Source organism: Poeciliopsis prolifica, unplaced genomic scaffold (genome assembly GCF_027474105.1).
Source record: "Poeciliopsis prolifica strain line A6 unplaced genomic scaffold, Auburn_PproV2 SCAFFOLD055, whole genome shotgun sequence".
NCBI classification, from domain to species: domain Eukaryota; kingdom Metazoa; phylum Chordata; class Actinopteri; order Cyprinodontiformes; family Poeciliidae; genus Poeciliopsis; species Poeciliopsis prolifica.
This window is the reverse complement of record NW_026562430.1, coordinates 2,372,099-2,397,187: the sequence shown is the minus strand read 5'-3', so window position 1 is coordinate 2,397,187 and position 25,089 is coordinate 2,372,099. Positions and strand designations below refer to the sequence as shown.

Genomic DNA, 25,089 nt, shown 5'->3' with positions numbered 1-25,089 from the left:
TCTTCAACCATGACCCCTAATTCAAGCTTTTACTTTCAACAAAACCTGTATGTGCTTTATGGTGTTATTAGACAAGAAGAGAAAAGTACATATTTTTATTCCAAGTGACCCAAGTTGTTTCTTTTGTGCTAACTTGTTCCAGACTGTATTTTTACAGAGTGGAACATTTTTGCAAGCATTAGAAATAATAGATTTGTGCAGCTGCCATCCTTTTAAAGGTCAGTTCCTGCAGCAACTCTGAACCCATTTCCTGCTCATATGTCCAACTTTTATAGACTCCCCACTTCAGCCAGACTTTGTATTCTGTATACTCTGAAATTATGCCTGTCTTTGAGCGAACCCTCAACATTACAGCTTATATTGCAGACATTCAAACATTTAAAGCCGGCAGTAAAGTTTTATAAAGAGAATAAATGTGCAAAAATTCAGTTTTTTTCAATTTAATTTAAATTTTTCTTCATTTAATAAAAGTGAAGTGAATGTAGCATGACAAGGGGACAGTCAGAAGTCGCAGTGAATTACAAGTACTTGACTTTCCTGTTTGATGAAAGATCACCTGTGCACATAAAAAACCCTCCACTATCTTAAAAGCCTCTCTGTCATCATACCCAGAGCCACTAATTGAAAATTCTTTCCAGTGTTTCACACTGCTTGCATAATGTACTGTCAGGGGTACATCTGCTCTGAAAAAAGCCCTTAAAATGAATGAGAAAAGATCAGCGAGGCTATCAACACATCCATCAGGGTCGTAATGTTCATTCTCAGTAAATGAAACTGAATGTGGTCATTATGGGTCTGCTTGTGATTTGCTTAACGATGAAGAGACGATGCGATTTAAAAACCTCACATTAGGCTTCGGCTGGATGTTGACACAGTAACAGAGAAATGCTTCAGCTGCACAGGTCAGTGGTGCAAAAGTATTCAAACCTCTCCATCTTGTTCCTTTAACGTTTCGTCACATGAACACAAACATTGATGTGTTTTATAGGGACAGACTGACCAAATCCACCTTAGAATCAATTCAAAAACCAAGTAGAGCAGCCGAAAGGCCCAAGTTGGCAAAAGATTTGACGGCAAGAACTACAATGGAAACGATTTACATAAAAATATAAAGTCTCTAAGAGACATTCTTAGAGTTCTCCATCCAATATCATTGATTTTGATCGACTTCACATAAAATAATGAAGAGATGTAAATTAATACTGACCTGCTGGTCAGTAAATGTAAGGATACAGATACTTTTTAGCGTCAAACTGCTGACACTTTAGGTGTTTTTTCTTTGTACACTTTGTTTCTTTGTATTGTTATCTACAAAATACATTGATTACATATTAACATGATTTGTGTGCATTTTTGTGAAACAAAGTCTTTGAAGACAATTTCAAGAGGGAATCTGAAACTTATGATGCTAGTATTGATCCGATAGTGATGCTGACTTATTGATATTTTTGGATCGATCTGCCCACCTCTTTCAGAGACATGAAGCAGCTGAAGCCAAACATCGTATGCAAGTTATTCCCTCGGTGGGACCGAAAATAAAGGCGCTCCGCACTTATCAGATTTTTTTTTTTTTTTTTAAACAAGTATTATTTTCCTTCCAGTCTACAAATACTCCACAATTGGTGTTGATTCATTAGGTAAAATCTAAGGGAACTGAAGTTGACAAGTGTAAAAGTTAAAGAAGAGTGAATAGTTTTGAAAGTCACTTTATGTTTCTGCCATGGAGCAAAACGAGGACTCCATACCAGACATCACCCCAGTATGCTCAACTGGTCTCCTCATCTCCTCTTCCTACACAGCAGATCTTCATCTTGGAAACCATCTGCTGCGGATGACATGTGCCATTTCCACAGCAACCGCCAATAGTCGCAAAGCGAAGTGAGACGTTGTGGAGGAAACACTTGTTGCTCAGTTTTCATGCTCTGCAGTGAAGACTAACAGATTTGTAAAGGTTAAGACTGCAGAGAAGAGTCTGGAGAGCAGATGAGATTTTCCAAAAGAGTTGACTCATTGCTGCAGACACGTCCATCTGCGCCGCCGTCTCAAAAATTAGATTCATACACTTGGAAAGTAAAACGCGGTGGACTTCGCAAAAACAGACATGTAACAGATGTTTGTTGTCGTGGAGAAGACTCTGCTTCGGTTTGAGACATCGTTAAACCTCGTTGATTAGAGGAGGAGAGGCTACATCAAAATCAAACGCAACAAAATTAAACCGATTTTAATTAAAAACTGTTTCAGGAAAGTATTTTGATTTTTATACGTCTGGATGCAAACACTTCCAGCGACAGTCAGTGGCTTCCTCAGTAATAGCAGTTCTGTAATATCTGCCTGCGTCACAGTGTGAACAAATTAAATATAACTAAATGAAAACTACATGAACTGCTGCAGGAAGGCATCGATAATGAGCAATGATAAACACTGACATCTGATCTGTAGAGATTTGCTCCAGAATAAGGTTTGTAACATGATGAATATTCATTTTGCTTTATTAAAGTTTTATTTGATTGCGGACAGAACATTGAGGAATATAATTTTTTTAAGGTGTTGATCTGCACATGGACCTTCTAGGCAACGGCTAATTTGCAGGCCGAGTCCCTGGTTTGGCTTTTCAGAGGTTTAAATTGTATGATTACAATGCAAATTTATTTTACAATAATCAATAAAATGTTAGAGAAAAACAACCGCAAAGGATTGTATTAATGAATTTATCCGTCAAGGATTGTTTTTCCAAGATAAAAAATAAAAAATAAAATAGGTTGTTTGGAAAATGTTTTAAAAGTTTTTCTTTTTCATTTTTATCCTTCCAAATCTGGGGACATATTTAATGAAAAAAGTTAAATTTGTCTCTTGTATATTGTTAAATTTCTTAGAAGCTGATTAGTTTTAAAATAACTTTAATGACCTGCTGTGGAACAAGTAGACAAGATATTTAACAATCGTTTTTTTCAACTTAATTATCAGATAATTACATTTTCCTGAGTTCAAGGATCCTTGTCAGAATAAATTAAATTACAGGTTTCTGGTTCCGTTTAATGCAGTGAGTGAAATCCAAACCGTTTCAAAATTAGGGGACAGCTTTAATTAAAATAACTAATTATTTGATCTACCACAAACATTTCAACAAATTTGGACATAAAAGTGATTTGTCTGTAATTACAAATTCAAATCAGAGTTCAGAATGTATGCAATAGTATACCATCTAACTCCAAAATATATATCCTTTGCTGTTTTTATTTAATAAAGGTAATAGAAGAACTAAAACTTGGAACATTATCCTCATCCTTCTGCTGAGAGAAACCAGGTTTATATGAGCAGCGAGTCTTTGAATGTTGCAGCTGTAGGGCATCATAGTGGAACAATGATACTACAAAGCCTTAACTGTGGTCTTCTTCACTGCAGGCAGGTGATTTTACTTTACTTTTTCATTTTATTCTTTTAAAATTGTTGGTTGAGAAAGATGAATACCATAAGAAGCAACTATTTCAACACTTTGAAAGCTTCAAAGTAGGGAACTCTCAAGAAGAGAGTCGATTGAGACTTTCTGATTCAACCTCTTCTGGTAGAAATTTCTAATCTATAATCAGAAAATACTGAAGTTCTGAGTGCATTTCAGTGATAGTTTTGACTAGGATGCCAACTTATCTGACAGGAAAAGGAAAAAAAGAAACTTGAATCATGGCAGTAAACCAGCCCAGGAATCTTGGATGATTTAATAACCTTAGTGCAGTTGAGTTCCTGGCCAGCTTTCAGTTCAGAAGAGGTAAGAGATCATTTTCTCTCGATTGTTTGGAAAAAGTTCTGCTGTCGAACATGAATAGAAGCTTCACTGAGACAGAGCGACATGACAGCCTCATAAAATATTCCCGTCTATAGAGAGCTGATCACCAATCCCCTGATCAGTGATTCCCTTTAAAACAGCGTACAGTTCTACCTGAAACATTGATGTTTTCACATAGGAACCCAGTGCAGCCCATGGGACAAACCTACACCAACGTCTCTTCTTTTTACCTTATCTGGCTTGATAAAGTTGTGTATATGCATTGCCGGGCATCAGCGTGTTTCTATGGATGTGTATTTTTGGTGCCAGGACTCACAGCTGGAGAACTCCAGAGGACAGGAGTGTTCGTCCATTGGGAAATTATGAAGCTGCAGCTGGCATTCTGCGTTGATGGTCATCCTGGAGAGAGAGGGAGAAAGAGAAGACTGGATTAGATGGAGGTGCTCAGGGCTCTCCAGTTCCTTCGCTGAGCAGACTGTGAAGCACATTGTGAGTGCACAAGACTCATTACTGCTTTTATCACAGGATGCACTTTTTGGCACTGGAGATTATGAGGCACTGGCTTGAAACCAGATGGTACAGGATCACACTCGATTGCACGGTTGATGCGCGAAATCCCTCAAAATGACACGAGTCTTTCATCATACGAGTTAAACGTGCTTCTCCCCCCTGCAGTTAGGTCATGGTTCAAAGGCATGTCTGCTTCTAAAATCAGAGGTACTTTGCTCTGATCACTTGACAAGTCAATACACCAGATGTTCAGGAGAATCTGGGATGTCGGTTTTTATTCCCCCTTGCAAATTGTAAGCCTAGATTTAGCTCATTTTCTCCTCATACATGAGCTTATAACCAAAAGATTCTTTTCTCAGAGACAATAAGGGTTCTGAAAATGAGATCACACACCAGCTTTTTTTCCCCCAGCTTGCTACACATTGTTGACTCTTTGTCCTTCATACAATTTCTAATTAATTGCCTGACTTGGAGCACAAAAGAGGAGTCTCAGTCGAAGCAGGAGGAGGGCTGCCTCACTCGCCTTGTTTGTAGGTGAACAAATTGCACATGATGTGCAATCTCAATTTGCATACTTGCTCGCTTCCATTCTTGTCAGGAGCCTGGAAGTCTAGATTTGGTAGAGACTGTAAATTAATGAGAACAAGAAGCTGCTTCGAAGCAGAGAGGTGCGTCTGAGAGAAGGCTCTTCAGAAAAATGCGCCCTAAGACATGCCTGTTTTATAAACTAATATCTGTTACATGAAAGTCATTATTAAGTAAGTTACAGGGACATGCACTGGTGTCATTTTCTAAGAAAACAGAAACATGTTTTAGTTAGCTAGTAATTGAGATGAGTTTCTGGAAACCATCACTTGACAGTTTAGTGTAATTGGCAGGCATGTCGATTCACACAAACATAAATTACAAAAATTATAGTCGTTGACATGAAACATTTCAATTCTGGATGTCTTAACTTTGATACAGAATCATTTTCCTGTATGAGAAACATAAGAATCTCTCATGCCTAAGGATTCCTCTAAAAAGTATCAACATTTGGTGCAACATTGAAGTTTTATAAACTTATGAAATTATGATTTCATTAAATCAAACCAACCTGGCTGTATTATAAAAAGTTATAACTCAACCAGGAGATCACAAGAGAACCCAGAATCGTATCTAAAGCACTGAAGTCTGTGTTAATGATTCAGCAAAACAAAAACTGACACACAGGGAAAATTAAACAAGTTGAATCTTTATAAACAGGGTTTTAGTTTTCAGATAGAAGCCAATGTCATTGTTTTTCCTTCCTAGGGTAACTTTGCTCTCTGCAACACCTTTACATCCTCCCATCGTCAAGCTTAATATTTGCTAACCAGCAGGTACTGAAGCCCTAAAGCTGCTGCTCACATTTAATCTGCAGTAGCTACAGAAAAAATTTAAAAATGAGGTCAATTAGCGAGAGTTAGCAACAGAGAGCGGTTACAAAGAGTTGAAGTGACTCCAAAGACTCTGTGCAGCTGAAGGGAACAGCTGTGTCGGGCGATAACCATCTGTCACGACGGGTGACCCTTTCCTATCAAATGTAATGACCGGGTCTATTGTTTGTGCAGGAAAAAAAGAGATCTGTGCAGCTTTAAATTCTTGCTGTTTTGATGCAAAGCGGTTCAGTTTTGGCCCATTCATCCCCTGCTGATAAGAAGCACGTTCAGAAGGCCGTGATCAGTGGTATTAACCTCTGCAACAGCACAAATTATCCCCCTACAATCACGGGTTAGGCCCCTGCTACTAATTAGACATTTTTTAAGTGAGCCTTTTACCCTTCTGACATTCAAAGCTTGTATGAAAAGCTGCATCGAAACCTTCTAAATACCTAAATGGAAATGTAAAATTTTAAATTACAGCAAACCTAAAATGCTAAAGTCTAAAGAATATTGTTTATTCACAACGGCCCCCGAAGAGTCCTGACACAGCAGGGTTGCTGCGTCTTCTCCTTCAAGGGCCGTGTAAACAAAAGCCTGGTTGTTGTGCTGTTTGCCAAGGTTTAGTCAAACTCTCAGTATGCAGGTGAAACAGATCCTCCAGGCATAAAAGCCTGTCAGAGGCTGAGAGTTCATAAATCCAAATGGCTATAAAATTTTAAAAGAAGCCGTCTGCTCAAATTGTCCTTTTATTTATTTTTTTCCTTCTTCCTTCTCGGTAGCTGCAGACAGCTGGGGGTTCCTCAAACCACAAGCAGGACATGTTGACAAGCTGGAAGAGGATGTTTTAAATATCTGCTCTAAAGGCAAATAACCGTTTGGTAACAAAAGCAAAGATTCGAATCTTGATACGGAGAATAAGATCTACCGCAGTGCGCGCTGTGGATGTGTGGGCGGCCTGTCAAATTAATGTCTGCCGCTGCAGCTGTTGTTTACAACCATCCAAAACAACAACACATTACCTTCAGCTACAGAAAGAATATTTAAATGATTTTTTTCCTCCTGACTGCTTTGAGTTTAAAATGCTGAGGTCAGATGTTAATTTTTAGATGTAGTGAAATGAAAAAAGTGGGAGGTTTTAAAGTGCATCAGTTCAATGGGATTTTCTTAATCTGAAATTAAAAAACAATTATTTAAATCTGCATTTAATGCAGCCTTTTAATGTTAAAAGAAATCATGCATAATTGTTTCATAATTTAATTATTTCAGACGTGAGCTACAATTATCCGACAGCCTTATGTGTCAAAGGCAGTGGGCGGGGCCAAAACTACTCCAGTCGACATGGCAAAGGAACCTCAGATTTTAATCAATTATACAGTTTAAAAAAGAGAATTTTGTCTAATTAACATAAAATAATTATGGTTGCAGTCGACATTTTTGTTCTAATTTGTGGAAGTTTCTCTGAGCATTTCAAAGATCTGCTCAGAAGTTGATTCATTTCGTCTTTGTTCTGAATGTTTTCTACTTTTGAATCACCTGTGAGGAGTGAGGTCCTTCAGGTTGTTTGGAAATGTCTTTGTAACCTTTCACAGATTTATGGGAGGCAACCATTGCTTCTGATCGCTTGTTGTTATTGTTGTCATGCTCCTGACCAACTTTATAGAAGTTCTCACAATTGCTGTCGACTAGTTTATCGAGGCATATTCTTTCCAAAGGGTGTACTTAGTTTTTCGAAACAAAGTAAAAATGATCATTTTCATCATTATATTCCTTCTGAAATGGCTTAATAGGAACTCTGGATGTTTTAGGCAGATGGACAGGATGAAACATGCTGCAACCAACTTAGACATTTGAATAATGCAACAGAACTTTCCAATGTCACCTCTTGAAAATGTTACAGCGCTCTCTTTTTATCGGCAGCACTTTCAAAAATGATTAGACGAGTACAATTCCCTGACCTGCCACTGAAGGACACAAAAACATGAATGCTTTTCCAGCAGCTCTGCTGTCTTTTCAGTCTTGTTTTCGTGCATTGCCCTCTCCTGGTTTTATGTGATTTATCTCTGTGTGTTGTGAAGGTTTTCACCTCAGTGTGTAAAGTATCTTTCCATTGTTCCAGATGCGGAGCAGCTGATTGGGCGTCGTAATCCAGTGCGAGTCGGCGTTCTTGGAATTTCTAAAGATGGTGTCGGGCAGCCAGATCAGGCCGACCATATTGCTGGTTGAACAAGAAACAAAGAGAGAACAAGGTGAGGCTTCACTGCAGCAGACTTCCTCCAGACTTCTGTGAAATGCATGAGTCGGCCTCCCGTCTCAATAGGAGGATAATAAAATACCCGGGCGACTTGGGGAAAACAGCACATCAATCAATTTGTTCCATTAATTACAGGTTAGTACGAGACGGAAAGAGAGGAGAATACTGTTCTCAAATGAGATATTGTCTAAGAAAAGGTGCTGAAACAGAAGGACAAACTGTTATGAAGTTAGTTGTAGAAAAGCTTCTGATTACAAATAAAGCACAGTTGTAGCAAATACACTGTACCTATTGAGGGTCAGAATCCGCATGCTGCTGCTGTTATACCGCAGACGGGTGTCCACCCAAGACTGGGCAAAGATAATATCGATCTGGTACTCCTGGGGAGAGAAAAGAAGAGTCGATATAGTGATCGGACAAGGCGTTTTAGTGAGATACACAGGCGGAAAGATTTCCAGAGCAGGTCTGTGAGCTGATCGCTGTGCTGGAGAAGTTGAGCGCAAAATGTCCACATCAAAGAAAACCCTACAGCAGCGCAGCCTTCACTGCAAAACCATATTATGCTTTTGATATGAAAATTTAATTACAGCATCTCTCAAACTATTTACTTCAGCATATTTTCTTTCACCTCGGCGATGACCTTTGGTTTAATTGTGCAAGGTTTTACCGTGAGAACATTGAATCAGAACTTTCTCATTTAGCTGATATTCAATAATTACATTTCTATTTACCCAAAAGGATTATTTCTCTTTTTTTATTTGTTTGGTGGTTGCTTGTTTCTTCACATAAGCTGTAATTAAGACCCTGAAAAGTGTTGTTCTGAACGCTCGCTTTGACAAAGTGCTTCACATCCAGCTTGATCTTTCTTTGCTGATTGCCGGGTTTGAAACTTGTCAAACAACAGAGCTATCAATTTTTAAAAATCCAAATTTTAAAAAAATCAAACGTGAACTTTGTAAATTCATCAGAGAAGAAAAATGTGTCATGTTAAACAAATCTTCATGGACGTTTTGTGCTGTGTGACAATGTGTTTTTACATTTAGATCATGAATAATTTGGTTCATATTGAGATATAAATGGCTTCTTTAACTGAATCGAGTTGCATCAAAGATTGTTAACATGTGAATCAGTTTGGAGTGTTTTACTTTGACAGGAGCAGTTCATTATCAGGCCAAATGGGGTTGTTGTAGCATGATGCTAACATTTCTGTCACATTGTGTTTCTGATATCAAGCCTGGGTATTCAGTGATTAATTAAGGGCTCTACATAGCCTACAAGTAGCTTACAGGCAGTGTATTAATAACTGAAACCCTCCCATGATATAAACTGTACCACTGCTTGTGCTTGTATCATTTCATAACTCCTTCAAATGATCTGCCTGTTGGCTCTGAGTCCCTTATTTTCTGCCGGGTGGAGTTGTCATTGTCGCTTAATCTCTTTATCCTTTTGTTGGGCAACAAACAATTTTATCTATAAAAGAAATGCATAGAGGAAGTGGAATAACACAATAGATATTAGATTCAAACTTTGAGCCTCAGCTGTTAATGAGCTCTGGGTCTCCATGATGGTCAGGGCCTTCAAGGGATATTCTCAGGACACACACGTCAGCTATAAGGCCAGGCTTGGAGAAGTCTTTCCCAAGCCTTTGCTGATATGAAACTGTCATTTCAGGGGCCATTATGATTTAGTGATACAGAGCCTTGACCATCCTTGCTGGTGAGGGGCTGATATAGGAGGATTTTCTCTTCAGGACAGTTTTGTCTTTTCCAAAAGACGTTCAAACTCTGCAGGAACTTTTTATTGTTTTTCAGTGAAGCATTCCTCCTTTTCTGCCTTTTCTTACATTTATTAAAAAGACAGACCTTATTACTGCTCATTGACGGGAAAATACCATGCTGATGATGACGCCTCTATAATTTACTGACTACATAAACAGAAAAGCAGCAACTGTTTCGCCTTGAAGATGAACACATGGGACTCTTGGCTTTAACTGGGTCTGTTTGGAAAGTACATGACAAGGCACTGAAGATGGTCCATTATTTATGGACATTACACACAACGATGGAGTGCAGTGTTGACAGATATCTGATTAAATTTAACTGCACCAGCTGTTTTGCTCCCCTTGGGATCAGTGCCAGGAAAATGAGACCTAAAGCAGACTGTTACTTCGGGTCAAACAAACAAACGAATGAACCGCTGACCTGATCATGAGCTCATATAGCCCTGTTCAACTTTACTCCCTTTTCTTTCATTTAAATAAAAAAAATAAACAAAACTTGAATCTAGATAGTAATAACATGACTTCTGAATGAATACACTGTTTCTTTTTTTTTGGAGAAAAGAGGGTTGAGTAGCATTTTCTCTTCACTGAGGAACAACTATGTTGTTCTAACACATATAAAAACAATAAAATGCATTGAAATCTGTTGCTGTAATATGACAAAATGAAACAAAAAATTTAAGCAACGTCAAAACTTTTGCACTGACTTGTGTAGCGGATGTGTTTGGCATCATTTACTGCATAAATATTTCATAACACGCCAAATTATTTCCTGTGTCCCTTAATGGGACAAAGGAAACTCATTAGTACTTTCAGTGCGAGGAAAATACATTAATCTCCATGTAAGCAGGAAGATAAATTCATGTGTTTAAAACATTAATAAGATCCCAGGTTCAAATTTATTTCATTTATATGACGTTGAAGCATAGGTTTAACATTGAACTCAAGGAAAACACATTTTGAGATCTTTGAACTGATGTCTGAGTGTAAAACAACAGATTTGTCTTGAAGGAAAAGCAGGTCAGCACTATGAAGCGAAATCCATTATTAAAGAGAAAGGATGCATACAAGGCACGTCTGACTTCATTAGCTACACTCTACCTGCGTCACAACAACTCACATTGTCCTCATCATTTTCACATCAGGTTGCTCCAGCCACACTGGACACACGTTTATCTATCACCCGGATTCGAGCATTGATCACCAGACGGAGCAATGTTAGGATGTATATTTGTGAAGATTAAAATCCTGAGCCTTAAAATGCCAAAGCAGGTATTTTAAAAATCAGCTAGATTGGTTGAGGCAGGATTCTCATGATTACCAATCTTCTAAGTAATTACAATGATTCATCCATTGTTGAGCACTTGTTGTTTCAGTACCTGAGGGGAGTTTGTTGGAATAAAGATGCTAAATTACTTGAATAGAGCACTTGGTATTACTGAAAGTTTAAGAGATGTAATTATTTTGAAGGTTTTTTAAAAGTGCCTATTATTTTGGGGTCTTATTGCATTCATAAAGAATATTGTTGTTTCATAGCTGAAAATTTGATGGTCGAGATCCCAAATGGCGTCTCTCTGTTTAGGTTTTTTCAGTGTTTTAAGACATGATTGGGGAAAAACTCCAGATCCTCCCAAATCCTGAACAGGATTGACATAAAAACTGGATTATTGGAGACCTTAGTCCTTTAGCTGTAGCTCAATATTTGACAAACTGGATTAACATTTCTATGGTAATGGCAGAAACTGCTAATGTTAAATATTTAAATTAGATTTTGACTGAAGATCGATACCATAAAGATTTCTTTTTAATGTAAGCCAAAAAAAAAAAACAGTTTTTCTCCCATCTAATATTGTCATCTTTTACTTTGTTTTTCCATTTTGTCTATTTTTAGGGACGTTATACAGAGATTTGGTATTGCATTATAGATCATGACACACAAATGGAGTTTTTATACAGTTTTGTACATTTTCTTCAAATGCCTCCTTTTAGAGGCTTTATTGAAAATAATGACCTGCAGCTTAGATGTGGAACAGCTAAATATTCTTAGCCACACCTGATTGGTCCTTGTTTTTGTATTTATGTGCTTTAAGACGGTTGACATCAGAACTGACTGACGATGACAAAAACCTTTATTGTAACTGGTGTAACAACTTCAGTAACACATTTTATCTCTATTTCAGATGTACAGAGCTTTGACAATGCGTACCTGTTTTCTCACGTTACAAAACAAGATTGTTCAATGCTGTTGTATCTTTGGGCCTTATGAGTGGTTTGCACCTTGCAGTGATCTCTCTGTATTTACTTTCATGCAGCTTTTTTCTTTATGGGAGACTTTAATATTGATACATGCACATCCTGGAGAGTTTTGTTCGCTTGGTATTCTGCTGAGATGGGGTTTCACTTCACCCTAGAAATGATTTTGCAATCATCATATCTTCTGTGGACATGCAGCTCTTTTGAGTTGTGGAGTTCATCAGCGCTTTCTTCCTTTCAGGAAACGGCAATCGGTAGATTTTGACTCATAATATGGTAGCAGTTTCTTGGATTTGTTGTTTCCAGTTTCAAATCTTAAGGATAAATCTTACAATGGCTAAGGAACTCAGCAGAGTTGATTTTGTCTGTGGGATTTTATTTAGGAGCATCAGCTTAAAGGGGGTTGAGTACAAGTTCATACCACACATTTTTTTTAATGAAAATATCTAGTGTATTTTTCTTCTATTTTGCAATTACACACAGTTTGATCTATTCAATTTCAAAATAAATTTGAGCACTCTATTTCAAAAACACTAGACACCATGCAATGATCTGCTAGAACGCTTTTGAGCTTCCAAAAAGATATTTTAATGCTTACAGGCTCTGCCTGCTTGCATTTTATGTAGGTTTAAGTTCTAGTAATGTGTGTTGTGATCTGTAATAAAAGTACTACTTGTGGAGCTAAAGATAATTTTCTTGCTAAATGTAGTAAAAAGTGAGTTTGGGGGCTTCATGTGTATCTCACTGATAATGGTTTCCTCTCTTCTACTGCTGATCAAGTGGAATCCAGAAACACTGTGTTGCAGTTTCTGACATGGAGATGTGAAGAAAAGGGAATCTCAAGCTAAAGCACAGATCACTGACTAATGCGTTTCTTCAGGCAAAACCAATGCTGCACAGCTGGTATAAATATTTATGAGTGAAATATTAATATCTCCTTGTACTTGGAAAATTAGTTGCTGGTCCACATTTAAAATTTGAGGAGTAAAGAGAAACGGGAACAAATCCTCCCAGCTGTGATGAGGCCCGGTATTTCGATATTCTGGTTTGTTCTCATCGTGGCCGTGAGTAAGCACGGAAAATACCCGGAAAGTACCCCTCTGCAGCCTCACAGTGATGCCCCACCAATGGTGACAGGCAGGCATGAAGGTAAACAGCCGACCTCTCACCGCTACCGCTTAAGGCTGACGACGAACTTCTGTCACATGAGTAATAAGCACAAAGCAGAGCAGCACCTGCAGACAAAAGACGCGTTTTGAAGGCAGCTTTTGTCCTGATGTGGAGGTAATTTCACAAACGCTTTTGTCTTATTCGCTGGAAAAAAACAAATAAAACGGGACGTTTGAAAAGAACAAAAGAACCATTTGCATAGCTGGCTTGTTTGTTCAGTCCATTTGTGGGGAAATGAAAAATTATGTCCGGCTGTTTTTTTTTTACCTCGAGTCCATCACCTGTGCTGCTTCAACTAAGATAAATGGTTTATTTATGTCTGAGCTGCTTATAGTGGTGGCAACAGAGAGGATACAGATTTTGGGGGAAAGGTAGCAGTTATGCTAATTTATATACTAACAGGTGGCCACAGCAGTGGGGAAAAATGTTATTAATTCATTTTATGGATGAATAAATAATCATTTTCTAGTTGTGAGCTTCTAATGTTGGCAGCACGTGGAAGTTACTCTTGTCATAGACTTTAGTTCATGATTTCATTGGGTTGTTGCTGTTTCCTCTGATTGTGGTGTAGCAAGGAAGATTTTTGCCCTTAATTTTATGATGTGCAACTTTGGAAATTAGTTTTTTTGACAACAGGTAGCAGCTGATTAGCATCTCAAAAGCTCAAATTGAGATGATAAAATGTCATGGCTGTCATAAACAGTCTTCAGTCATAAGCCTCTTAAGATTTGTTGCAAGACTGACTGCTACCTCCCTGCCCTTTAGGAATCCCTAATTCAAAGCTACATTTGTAATAATTTAACCTATAAAACAAGTTTGTATTAATAAATATAAAGTTTTTCCTTTTGGTTAACAATGCAGGCACATTCTGAATTTAAAACCTATATTAGTATCAATATTTTTTATTGTAAATATCTGTTTGCTTAATTTTGAAAGTTCCTAAAATTCCCATCATGAAACTTTGTGCAGATATTTAGCAGTAGCAGAGTCAGTGGAACGAAAAGCTAAAACAAACAAAAGCATCAGTTTATTATCAGTAATTTACTGGAAATAACTTCAGTGCATTGTTTCTAAGATCTGGTAGTGGAGTTTAGAGTTTCAGCTGTTGTTAAGTTGCTAAACTTTCTAATCTAGCAAACAGAAATTGCTCTGAAACACTGAATCCAGCAGGTGAGAAACTCACGGCTCAGAATTTCTCAATGCAACCCATATAAAAATGAGTTTACATGCTTTTTTCAACTGGCACAATGAACATTAATGTCTTTCATAAACTCCTTCAGAACAGATTGTTACGGCTAAGCAGCATCTGGCATCGCTGAAGGCTGACTACCTCACAGCACAATGCATCCAATAGCCTGAGGATCTGGCCGACTCACCCAGCATCAATCATTATTTGCGCTATTATGTCCCATCTCTGAGATGTTCACAAGTGCTACTAAATGTAGCACTTGTGATTCATCTGAAAGAGTCAGCAAGTCTTAAGAGGTCAAACTGAGGCTGCAGAGTTTGAGATTAAATTCAAACTTAAGTTTCTCTGTGCGTTGCACGATCTGTTTGTTAGAGAACATTAGCACCTAGCTTAAAAGTTTTCCTCTATCATTTTCAGTATGGATTGTCATTATAACCCTTCCTAGGTTGATGGGCAGCAGAATTTGTTTATCCAAGGCCATTGTTGTCGTCTTTCCTTCCCAACATTGTGCCAACACCCACCTGTTCCCTAAAGAAAACTGCAAAAACTTTGGGTCTAATAGATGTACCGAGACTGGTCACAGTCTGTGAATCCAAGATTTGATTAAAAGCACCAAGCTGCCAATTTATCTTATATTTTTCACAATTCTTTTCCATTTGAAAACCTGCATATTTGTCTCATAAATAAGTGTGGAGTATGTTGCGCTATTCTGTACAGAATGCATTTAAATAATTTGTAGAAATTTTAAAGAATGCCATATGTTCAGGATTTTCATTTGTAAATGAATCAGAAAGTAGGATGAATTATTCAAACATTCTTTCTAACGTCAATAAGAATCTACCCATCTCCAGTTTTCTGCACAAAATGCACCTTCACTGCAATCTGCAGTAAAGGTACAGATGTTGTTGTTTACATAGCAAATCCAGGACAGATGTAAAAATTCAAAAATGTGCAAAAAAAAAAAAAAAAACATTTTGCGCATGGAAGTAAACTAGAAGCAGACACCTGGTCTAAAACACCTCTAAGCTAAACACAAGCTGCCCAAAAACAACTAAGAAACAGCTCTAGAATATGAACACAAATATGGTGTAGATTTAATTCATCATTTCTAATAAAACCACTGGTTTTGCTAATTGAAACAGGACTTAGGACCTACAGGTCCTAAGTTCTAAAACTTAGGACCTGTAACCTCCTATACCTGATCACTTCTATGTACGTAATTGGACTTTTTAAATTATGATTGGGGTCGAGGATATTTCCACTTCCTGATTTCTATTCTCATTCCGTTAATTGGGAATTGCTTAGCTGAACACGTTTGTCTTAAACAAGGTTAACAGCTACTATATTATAGCTAAATAGTAATGGAATCACAAATACATATTCATGCATATCTCTGCATCTGAGCCACTGTGTTGATGCTTTAAGCCCTTTTTCAATCTACCTGAAGATTTTTTTCTCCCCCAGGCTTCAGAAATGGTCCTTTAATCAGTGAAAGCTTAAGTTAACTCATTCGCTCAAATGCTAATTTTCTGTATAAATTGATTTTTAAGAAAAGGGGAGTAGAAAACGAGTGAAAAATAGAGGCTCATGAAACTGAATAAGGTGTTGAAACATAATGAAGGATTTTATTGTGAATTATTTAAAGATTCTGGTGTAAAGAAGCAAAGGAAAGAAACTACAAACATGACTTAGTGAAGCTGAAATAATTCCTGTGTCAGCAAATCGATACATGCTGACTCTCATAATCGCCAGTCATTTTTTAAAACCTCAGCACGGTCACAGCTAATCGAGACATGATATGAATCTGTACACTTTTAAGCTGCAATGACGACATGCTGTAAACTGTGACATAATGAACTCCAAGTCCAAGTAATTAGTTTTTGAAAAGCTGTTTTTTTCTGAGGATCCTGAAAGAATCCGGCTCTGCAGCTGGATGTCGAGATAAAAAAAAAAAACAGAGTTCCAAAGACTTGACATGACAACAAACACAACTGCTTACACTTCACAAACACATGAAGCATGACTATGCCAAGCATGTCTGTCAGAGTCTGGGCGGTTCTTATTTTAGACATGCCTCTCAGTCTCTGCAGTTCACATTGCCATCGTCATAAAATGTCTACTTAGCACTACACACTTGCTTCTCTGCTTTAAAGTTTAAGGCTTTTCAAATGTTGTGCCAAAGAACAAGTTTTCAGCTCATGCTGCAATATGCAGGTGCTTTGTCTGTGCCAGTGAAGATTTAACCACACTAAGATGCTTAAAGAGTAAGATTTTTTTAGATATTAATAAACTCATATGACTGTCGATATGGTCAGTGGAGCATTGAACTGTTGTCTTAATGGTTATTGGGTAAGAAAAAAGGGAGAATTTAAAATAAGAGTTTGTAAGATGTCAAATAAGCTTAGTCAGCCATATTGAGGCACATAATGCTCATTAACCATTTAAGATTGTAAATCTGTTCATTTAAGAAATTATTTAAAGTGGATTTTAAGAATTATTAATTTTTTTCTTACTAAATAACTGCTGCAATTAAAGAGTGGAGCCTATAATTGTGGAGAGATTTATAAATGTGGTTTTAACAAGATATTAAGAACTCCTTTCATGTATTTTGTCTTTTTAGCATTTTTAGTGAGCATTGAAGCCGACTGAAGTTAATGGAATTAAAAAAGCGCTGCGCCAATTGCAAAAAAGTTGTGAGAAAAGTAAGTTCAAAGCGTATTCTTCCTGAAGTACCAGTCACGTTTTTGAAAAGGTCACCAATAACAAGTTTGTGAGGCTAATTTGAATATAAATCTAAAATATGGAAGTTTTTCATCCAGTTTAAGATCTTGTTGAGCACACTTTTTCCTGACACCATTTAATGTCCGTCTTGTTAGGAAAAAAGAGAAAACCTAAGACCTGACCTTCTCTGCTGCAATTAGATAACCTTTTCTCATGAATTTTCAGCCTCGGTTTCCTTGTTCCAAAATGAAAAGCATCACTGAAGGTCAAAAATGGAACAGAAGAAAAAACTTCCGCAAAGGGAAAATTTCACATATGCACCCACGTACTGGGACTACATTAAAGAGCACTTTAAAGTGACGTGTGACATCTGGGAAATTCTCCGTCGTACACGACGACAAAGACTCTTCTGCTCGAGCTGCTTTCTCTGATTCATGAGCCGTCGCTCTGCTCCTGCTGTTAACTCGCACACTGTTGCATCTCATCAAATCTGAGTGATAACACCATTTGTATTACTTTTCTTTTTTTGTTTCGCTTCCCAATTTTGCCTAAATAACAAGTTAGCTTCATAAACACTGAAGAGAATCAAGTGGCCCTTAAAAAACATCCAAATGGCTTATATAATAGTCCTTGTGGGTGTAAAGTATCATCTGATAAATAAAGGGACCTTGTACTGGTCTTGAAAACTCATTACTGCCGACAATTGATTGACTCTCGTCACTGATGTCAACATTGAGCATCAGGAATATTGAGGCGGTCTCATTAAGAAAGTCCACTGGGATGGCTGTGCTGATTTTTGATATTTTCCGGTCATGGAAAAATTTTTTATCGAGTAAATGTGCTCTCCAAAATTGTTGCGTTTGGTTACTTATTGCTTGGACTGAAATTGGAGTGCAGAAAATGTCCAAGTGTCGGAGCCCTCTGGGAGACCTTTCAGCTGTTTGAGTGTCACAGTTGTTTCCTCAGAACCATTTATTTTTATAATCGGACCGTGTCTCCTGTCACTCACTGTTTCGACTCCTTCCACCTATTCACCTGAGCCTCAGACGCCAGAATCGACTCTCTCGGCCAGCACACCTGTTCCCCTTTGATGAAATGACATAATATGGTGACAGGAATTTCTTAGAGAAGAAGTAGTTGATGATGGGAATAATTAACTTTGTAGACAGTTAAATATGGAGAAAGAAGAATCTTTGGAAGTATTACGGTACAAACCTTTAAATTTAATCTTCATTTTTACTGTCAGATATGAAAGTCATTCTTGAACTCATATTTCTGAAATCCACAACTAGCATCCAGAGCTAGCAATGAAACAGCTCTGTGTCCTAAATGCCCTGCCTTGCTAGTAGCTCACACCCACCACTGCAGAGACGTCTGAGCTTTTCTGAAGACAGGACTCAAAGATATGCTGGCAGAGAAAAGATGAGAATATCATCCCTCATCGCTGTGCTGCTGCTGTGGACCTCTCTATCAGACAGTTGCACAAACTGTAGACTGTCAGAAAGTCAATAACCCAGACAGCTGGTGAGACACCACTACGGCTGCTAATCTAGTCTAAAAATCAAATCTACAGCTCAGTCTGTCTGTAGACTGTAGCATTAGACACTAATAAGTTAACATTAGAGCAAGGCGAGTCGTGGCTTGTAGTTGTACCGAACCCTGAGTCTCCCTGGGGGCTGATCGATATGGCAACAGAAAGTTTACCCAATAAAAGTAGCAGAGACCACAATTTTCACAAGCAAAACTCCTGCAAAATGCTATTAATAATGTTGCTGCAGTGATGAATATGAAGCTCTGTAGGCTGGACTTGGTCCAATTTCAAAGAAAGAGCTGCTCCTAGAACAACTCTTAGCTTTTATTTGGTTTTTCAAGATTGAATCTGACAGATCTTTAAAAATCTTACTCTATTGTTGCACACAGTTTACCAGTGATATAAAAATCAGAGGAAATGTAGCATGCATTTACTAAATTGTAAGTGAAGCAAATGATTGAAAAATGCATAAAAGCTGCTTGATGCAACTTTTATAAAATATATATTTTTACAAATCTGTTGAAACTGCCACTTTGTCATGATAGTTTAGTACGAGAAAGATTATCTGTAAAAAAAATAACTATTTCCATATTTCACATGCCAAATAGATGCAAGAATATCATTGGTTTTTCCTAAATGACACATGCAGTTCCCAGATTTTAGTCTTAGTCTCAAAATGCAAAATTACCATGTGAAGAACTTTTACTTTCACTATTTTGAGAGAAATTAAGGTAAGTAGCAGCCAGGTGCTGCTAATCAAATGCACTTGATTAACTGGTAATCAGCAAGTTTAAGCACCTTTATAAAAAGACGAATTTTGCTGTTTTTATTCTGCGACTTAAATCAGGTATTTTAAATTTCCAGCAGTCGCTACATCTATATTTATACCTTAGTGTATTTTTAACACAGTATGTTTCATGTACATTTCCTCTCAAAAGGCAAAACCTTTGATAAATTGCTAAACCTTGTGACTCAGAGAAATACAGACTGTATCATAACAGTGACAGTTATGCAGATTATTATAGCAGCTCAAATAAGAGACGAAAACATCAACAGCGCATAGAAATGAGCAGAGATGGAGTAAAACACAATGTTCCTTTCTGGCTCCAAGACTCTCCTCAGAAGAGGGTTGGAGCCTTTGATGTGTGTTCCCTGCACGTGTGTGTTTATCAAAGGCAGATGGATGGCTGCATTCAAATGTGAGTCTAAGTGAACCTGTGTGTGTGTCCCTGCCGCAAAAATAGCTCCTTCAGTGTTTTCCGAGGGTCAGGAAGTCCTTCAATCTCCACGGACTTAATTATTCAGTAAGTTTCACTGCGGCTGGAGGATTTGCCGTTTCTTCCATTCGGGAGGGAAAAAAAGGTTTCATGGGAAACCAAAAGTTCAACGGATGAATCGAACAAAAATAAGAATCCGTGAGTCAAGCATCCAGCGTTCATTCACAGCCAAACTCAATAATTCAAAGGGGACATTCAAGTTGTCGACTGATTTAGTGTTTGCCTGCGTTGAGCGAGCTTTTATGCAAAAACACACCTGTTTTATCAGCCTTGATCGAGTAAGTATAGCTGCAGGATATAAAGCGTCAAATCAGATCTGACTGAAATGGAAGCAGCTCAATCTGTCTGCTAAAATTAGATCCAGGTAACGTCTCCTCATGGAACAGAAACGTAAGATAAACATCGACTTTGTTCTTGAAATCTGAAATGAAGATCAGTAATTCAAATTACCAGTTCTTAATTGCCACAGCAAATTGAAATTTAACAAAGGCTCTTAAGATGGTGACTAAGGTTTATATTCTTCTCAATCCCAGTGATGAATCTTTTGATAATTGGCTAACAATGAACAAACGCTTACAAAAATAAATTGATATTATGCCTATTTTGGTCCAAGTTGTTTATGCCTGCAGATACCAAAGTCCTGTAAGTACCACCAACGTGTTTGAGCATTGGTGAAAAGTTTGTTGAAATTACATACTGTATTTGGTTTTCGCCATGTCATGTTTAAAGCCTCACATCAGACGGAAGAGCAAGCATATTCTGAGATCTCAGACGTCGTTGTGCATTGTTGCGACCTGCTTTCTGCTGTGGGTCAGTAATATTTTGGATATGCTCAGGCTGATGAAAAGAGGGTTTCTGTGCCAGAATGAAGAGCTGTGCTGGACTGATGGTGTGCCAGTGGCACTAATAATCTGTCCTCTCCATTTGAGTCACTGTCCCTCGTCTTTCTCTGTTTTTTTTCTTTCTTTTAATCATGGGGCGATAAATGTGTTCGTCGTCGATAAAGTCGAGGACTGGAACGTCGGCTAATTTCACCGGCTCATCTTGGGGAAGGGCGACCTTGATCTCAGACCCGAACGGCGAGGATTTGTGACAACAAGGAAAGGAAAGATGAGCTCTGAAGCCTCCACTAGGAGCACAAAATGGAAGAAGGAGAAAAAAAGAGGGATCTCGATGAGCAGATGTGATCTGAGCTGAGAGGATAACAAAAAAAATACAGTCTGGAATCACTCACACACGACTAAAACACTGAAGCATGAAGGAATGACATAAAGCTCATACTCCAACAACTTCATCTTCATGTGCAGAGAAGTGCTTTTTGTCTCTGTCCAAACAGACAAACACTTTTAAATGTGACATGTGTCAAATAATGAGAGATTTTCAGAAATTATTTATGTCAAAATATATGGACAAATCAGTCTTCACGACCTGGAAGTAATTTAAACAGACCAAAACTAAGAGCGGTTCTAACTTGACCTGTTTCATTTCCACATTGTTGCTGCAATATTGTGAAATCTGTTAGCTACTCAGACTTTTCTGGTACGAGTACAGTGTTGCAATTAATTTAAATATTTCTATTCTGTGGTCGTGTAGTGAATGAACACATGGAGTTGAGTGTGTGATCCCAATCCAATTCCCAAGTTCCTAGATACCTGGTTTCTGTCAAATATTGGGCCTAAAATATTGGTTCCAATATTTTAGGCCCAATAAAGTGAAGACCTAAATCTGGTTTAGAATCTGTGTCAAGACTTATATATTCATACATGGACTCCATCCAATCCACGCTTGAGTTATTTTTTATTATTTTCTCTTTGGTGAATCCGTTCACACGGGTTATAAAGCCAACAGGTTTTACCTGCTCTCCATGCGTCCAGCCACTGCAGTTTTAGCTCTAATGTTCCCCAACAACCATTGCCTTTAATTGCAATCCATTTCACCTCTCAGAAGATGGGTCGTTGCACAGCTTTACATCATTAAATCCTTCATTTGCTGCCGGAGAAGAGCACTAAATAAAGATGGAGCACATGGTTAGATCATGACAAGTTTAGCCTCCAGTGGTTCAGCCTCTTGAGCAATTTCCAGCATCTCTGCTTGAGGATTGATTTCTCCAGTTTTTGTTTCTACTGAATGCACTAAAGATTAGCTCTGACCCAGCTACCTACCAGAGGAGTTCTAATACCAGCTATTCCTTTCCAGAGACATCAAGTCAGATTTAGGTGGTAAAGTGCTATGAGTTGTTTTAAAGGAATAGTTTGTCTTCAACTGGTGGCCATTAGCTATAGAGCAGGTTTTACTGATGTCACATCTGTTGATTTTTCTTGGGAGCAAATGCATTAAAGAACAACAGGGAGGGTTATTACTCCAAGAATATATTATTGTGGGGAAATTTATTTGAAAGACTACAAATTGATAATTCTAGCAAATCAGAGAAAAGTAATGATTTGAATAATATTACTAAAAACAAATGTTCCCATTTAGTTGTCTTTATTTTTATATATTCACTTTCCACATTAATTATCTGCAGACTAAAGGTCCTTCTCCAGAGTTTCTTTCACAAAATCAGTTAGAGATCATAGAAAAACATTTTCTCACTCATTCATTCTTCAAAAAAATTGAAAATGTTTAGCCGGTTATGGATTAAAGCCTTAGCAGTTAATTTAAATATCGCATGTTTAGTTTATAGTCTACCAGGTTAAAACAAAAAAGCACTTTTTAGACTCAAACTCAAGTAGTTTTGATTCAACAATTTTGGCTCATATGACAAAAAGGTTAGATGACCAGTGATCCCTGCTGGACGTTGTATGGAGGTCAGAGGGCATCTTTGTCAGTTAATTTGCTGTCTGTTATCAGAGAAACTGAGCCCTTTCTTCCAGTTTTAAAGCTGGTAATGCTGGTTAATCACTCCACCATTCATCACAGTACATCCTAAATTACCATCGGCTTCATTTGCCGTTGCATCGCCCCAGCCAGCGCCCATTACCACCGCACCAAATGAAGAAAGATAATGTGTTTTGCACAATGGTAGATGAGAAGCTTCCTGGAGTTTGGTTGTTTGCAGAGTTGCATCAGTGTGTGCGAGTGCATGTATGTGTGTATCAATATGGATCATGAATCTGATACAGCCTTGGGGAACTGACCTGGTTTTTCATGTGGAACTCTCATTCAGACCCGAGGAGCGAGTGAACATGTAAAACGGAGATCTCACTCCTGTTGATGGATCGGACTCGGAGCGCGGCGGAGTGTAAATGTTGAGCTTCGAAGAGCAAAGAGGGAAACCAGGCCAATCTAGTCAGAGGATACTTCTTGTTCTCTCTCTCACTGAAACACTTCCCAAACAAAACTGACGCAGAGAAAACTGGAAAGGGGAGGGGAAACCAGTTGTGACGCGGCGCTAATTCCACTCCAGTCAAATCTGTAGGTGGCTGGGGATTCACGTCTCAGTGATCGGCATATACTGGCCCTGGCACCGTGGAGCCAATCAGTGCTTACACAGGGGGAAGATAATCGGGATGTCGCAGCGGGACTCTGTTCCTTCATGGACGGGAGCTCTGGGCTCCACAACGCAGTCATGCCCCACTGACCCACTACAGGCAGCGGGAGGCTTGAGGTTACAGCTCTCATGTTTGAATGAGGTGTAGACTGTTGGTGTCCAGTTGTGTAGAAACTAAATATGGGTATTCTGAGTTTTCAGACAGAATGTTCAGCATTAAAAACAAGTCTGGTACTGTGTTGTGTTTAAGGTCTGCAGTAACTCTGGAGGAGTAGCAGAGATCGACCAATCCATTGACAAGAAAAAATAAATAAATTACAAATGACAAAGTATTTTAAAAAATTGGCATTTACAATTTCTTCTGCGATTGGGGCTCTGCTACAACTTTACTTTGTGCTGGTCTCCTCCGTTTGTCACATTATGAGTGTAACGTGACAAAATATGAAACAGTTCAGGGTCATAAAAAGGTTTACAAACTAATGTCAAAAAACTGGAATCGGTTCTGGAGATGTCAAACTGCTGACGTTTAATCCTAAGACATTTAATGAGCATGATTTAAAGAGGGCAGAATATTAATGTGTTGGTTATGTTTCTCCATTGGAATGCATATTCATTTTTAAACGGCCTTTATGGATGTGCTTTGAACATTAAGTGGCTAAAGATGATGTGACACGCTGATTGATGTAACTTGCATTGCGCCTGTCATATGAACATTTAATGAAAGGAAAAGGTGGAAACTAAGCCCTAATTAGTTGGCTCAGAAGCTTTTGATCCTAACAGCATCATAGATAGAATATGTGGTGGCTTTGCTGCTCTGTGTCAGACTAAATACTGCAGTGGGAAAAGTTTGTCCATAAACTGTCATAACAACTTTAATAAAAAGAGCTGAATGCTTGTGAGACATTCCAGGAATTATATTCAAACATCATAATAGGTTATTATTGTTTAAGACTCGGGGAACCTGATCTGATTCAAAATGAGCAGATTTGTGATTGATACGAGGTTGAATGTAGAAATGGAACTGAAAGGAGAAATATTCTTTAGGTTAGTTTTATGTTTATGTTCATTTGGGTATTTTAGTTCTTATAGATGGTGAGGCCTCTGCAGCATCAACTTAATATCCCCTCTTGCAAAGAAAATTTAAATTGCTGAAAATATAAATATTTCCTAATGATGCAGTCAGAATAATGTAATATTTTTCACAGCTTTATTGAACTGTATCATACTTTATTAAACCCAAAGGGAGTATGGGTTATTGCAGTGTATAAACTATGGGGAAAAATACAATATAAGAACAAACAGTTCCTTTGAGGAGTCATATAGGGTTTTTGTTGCTGGCAGAGACGATCTCCTGTCCTGGACTTGATTGCAACAGAGCTGCAGTTATGTCTCAGTTGTGCAGAGTGTTTTGTTATGAAGCTTGTGCAACATTTTTCTCTCTGGTATGAGCTGGAATCAGGATACAAAGCAGACTTTCCTCACTAAGTTTCCTCTTGTGTTTGCTGCTGCCTCAGATTTGATTTTTTTGGGTGCTTTAATAATTAGCTGCACTTGTTTCCACCACGGAAAGCACAAACCCTGACAAGCGGGACAGCCACAAAAAAAAAAAAAAAAAAAAAAGAAGAAAAGAAAGAGTCGAACAGAGGCCGTTTTCTGCAGCGGTTCAGTAATCTTAATAAGGGTTCCAGAAACCCAGATCTACACTGACTGCAGATTTTAGTGTCTATCAGAGA

At 38.0% G+C, this 25,089-nt stretch overlaps 2 protein-coding genes across 2 annotated transcripts in view; one reads left to right on the top strand and one right to left on the bottom strand.

Moving 5' to 3' along the window:
• cfap221 (cilia and flagella associated protein 221) overlaps positions 1-4,166 on the top strand; it is a 91,697-nt gene extending 87,531 nt beyond the window's left edge. The window contains exon 29 of the transcript XR_008608138.1: positions 4,091-4,166. The gene's annotated coding sequence lies outside the window, so the exon portion shown is untranslated. The remainder of the gene's footprint in view (positions 1-4,090) is intronic.
• Positions 1-25,089, bottom strand: part of LOC129379088 (gamma-aminobutyric acid receptor subunit gamma-3-like) — a 69,846-nt gene that overhangs the window by 21,094 nt on the left and 23,663 nt on the right. The window contains exons 4-6 of the mRNA XM_055059670.1: positions 8,234-8,325; positions 7,778-7,909; positions 4,098-4,180 (exon numbers count right to left, since the gene is read on the bottom strand). Of these exons, the coding sequence (XP_054915645.1) occupies positions 4,098-4,180; positions 7,778-7,909; positions 8,234-8,325 (307 nt within the window). The remainder of the gene's footprint in view (positions 1-4,097; positions 4,181-7,777; positions 7,910-8,233; positions 8,326-25,089) is intronic.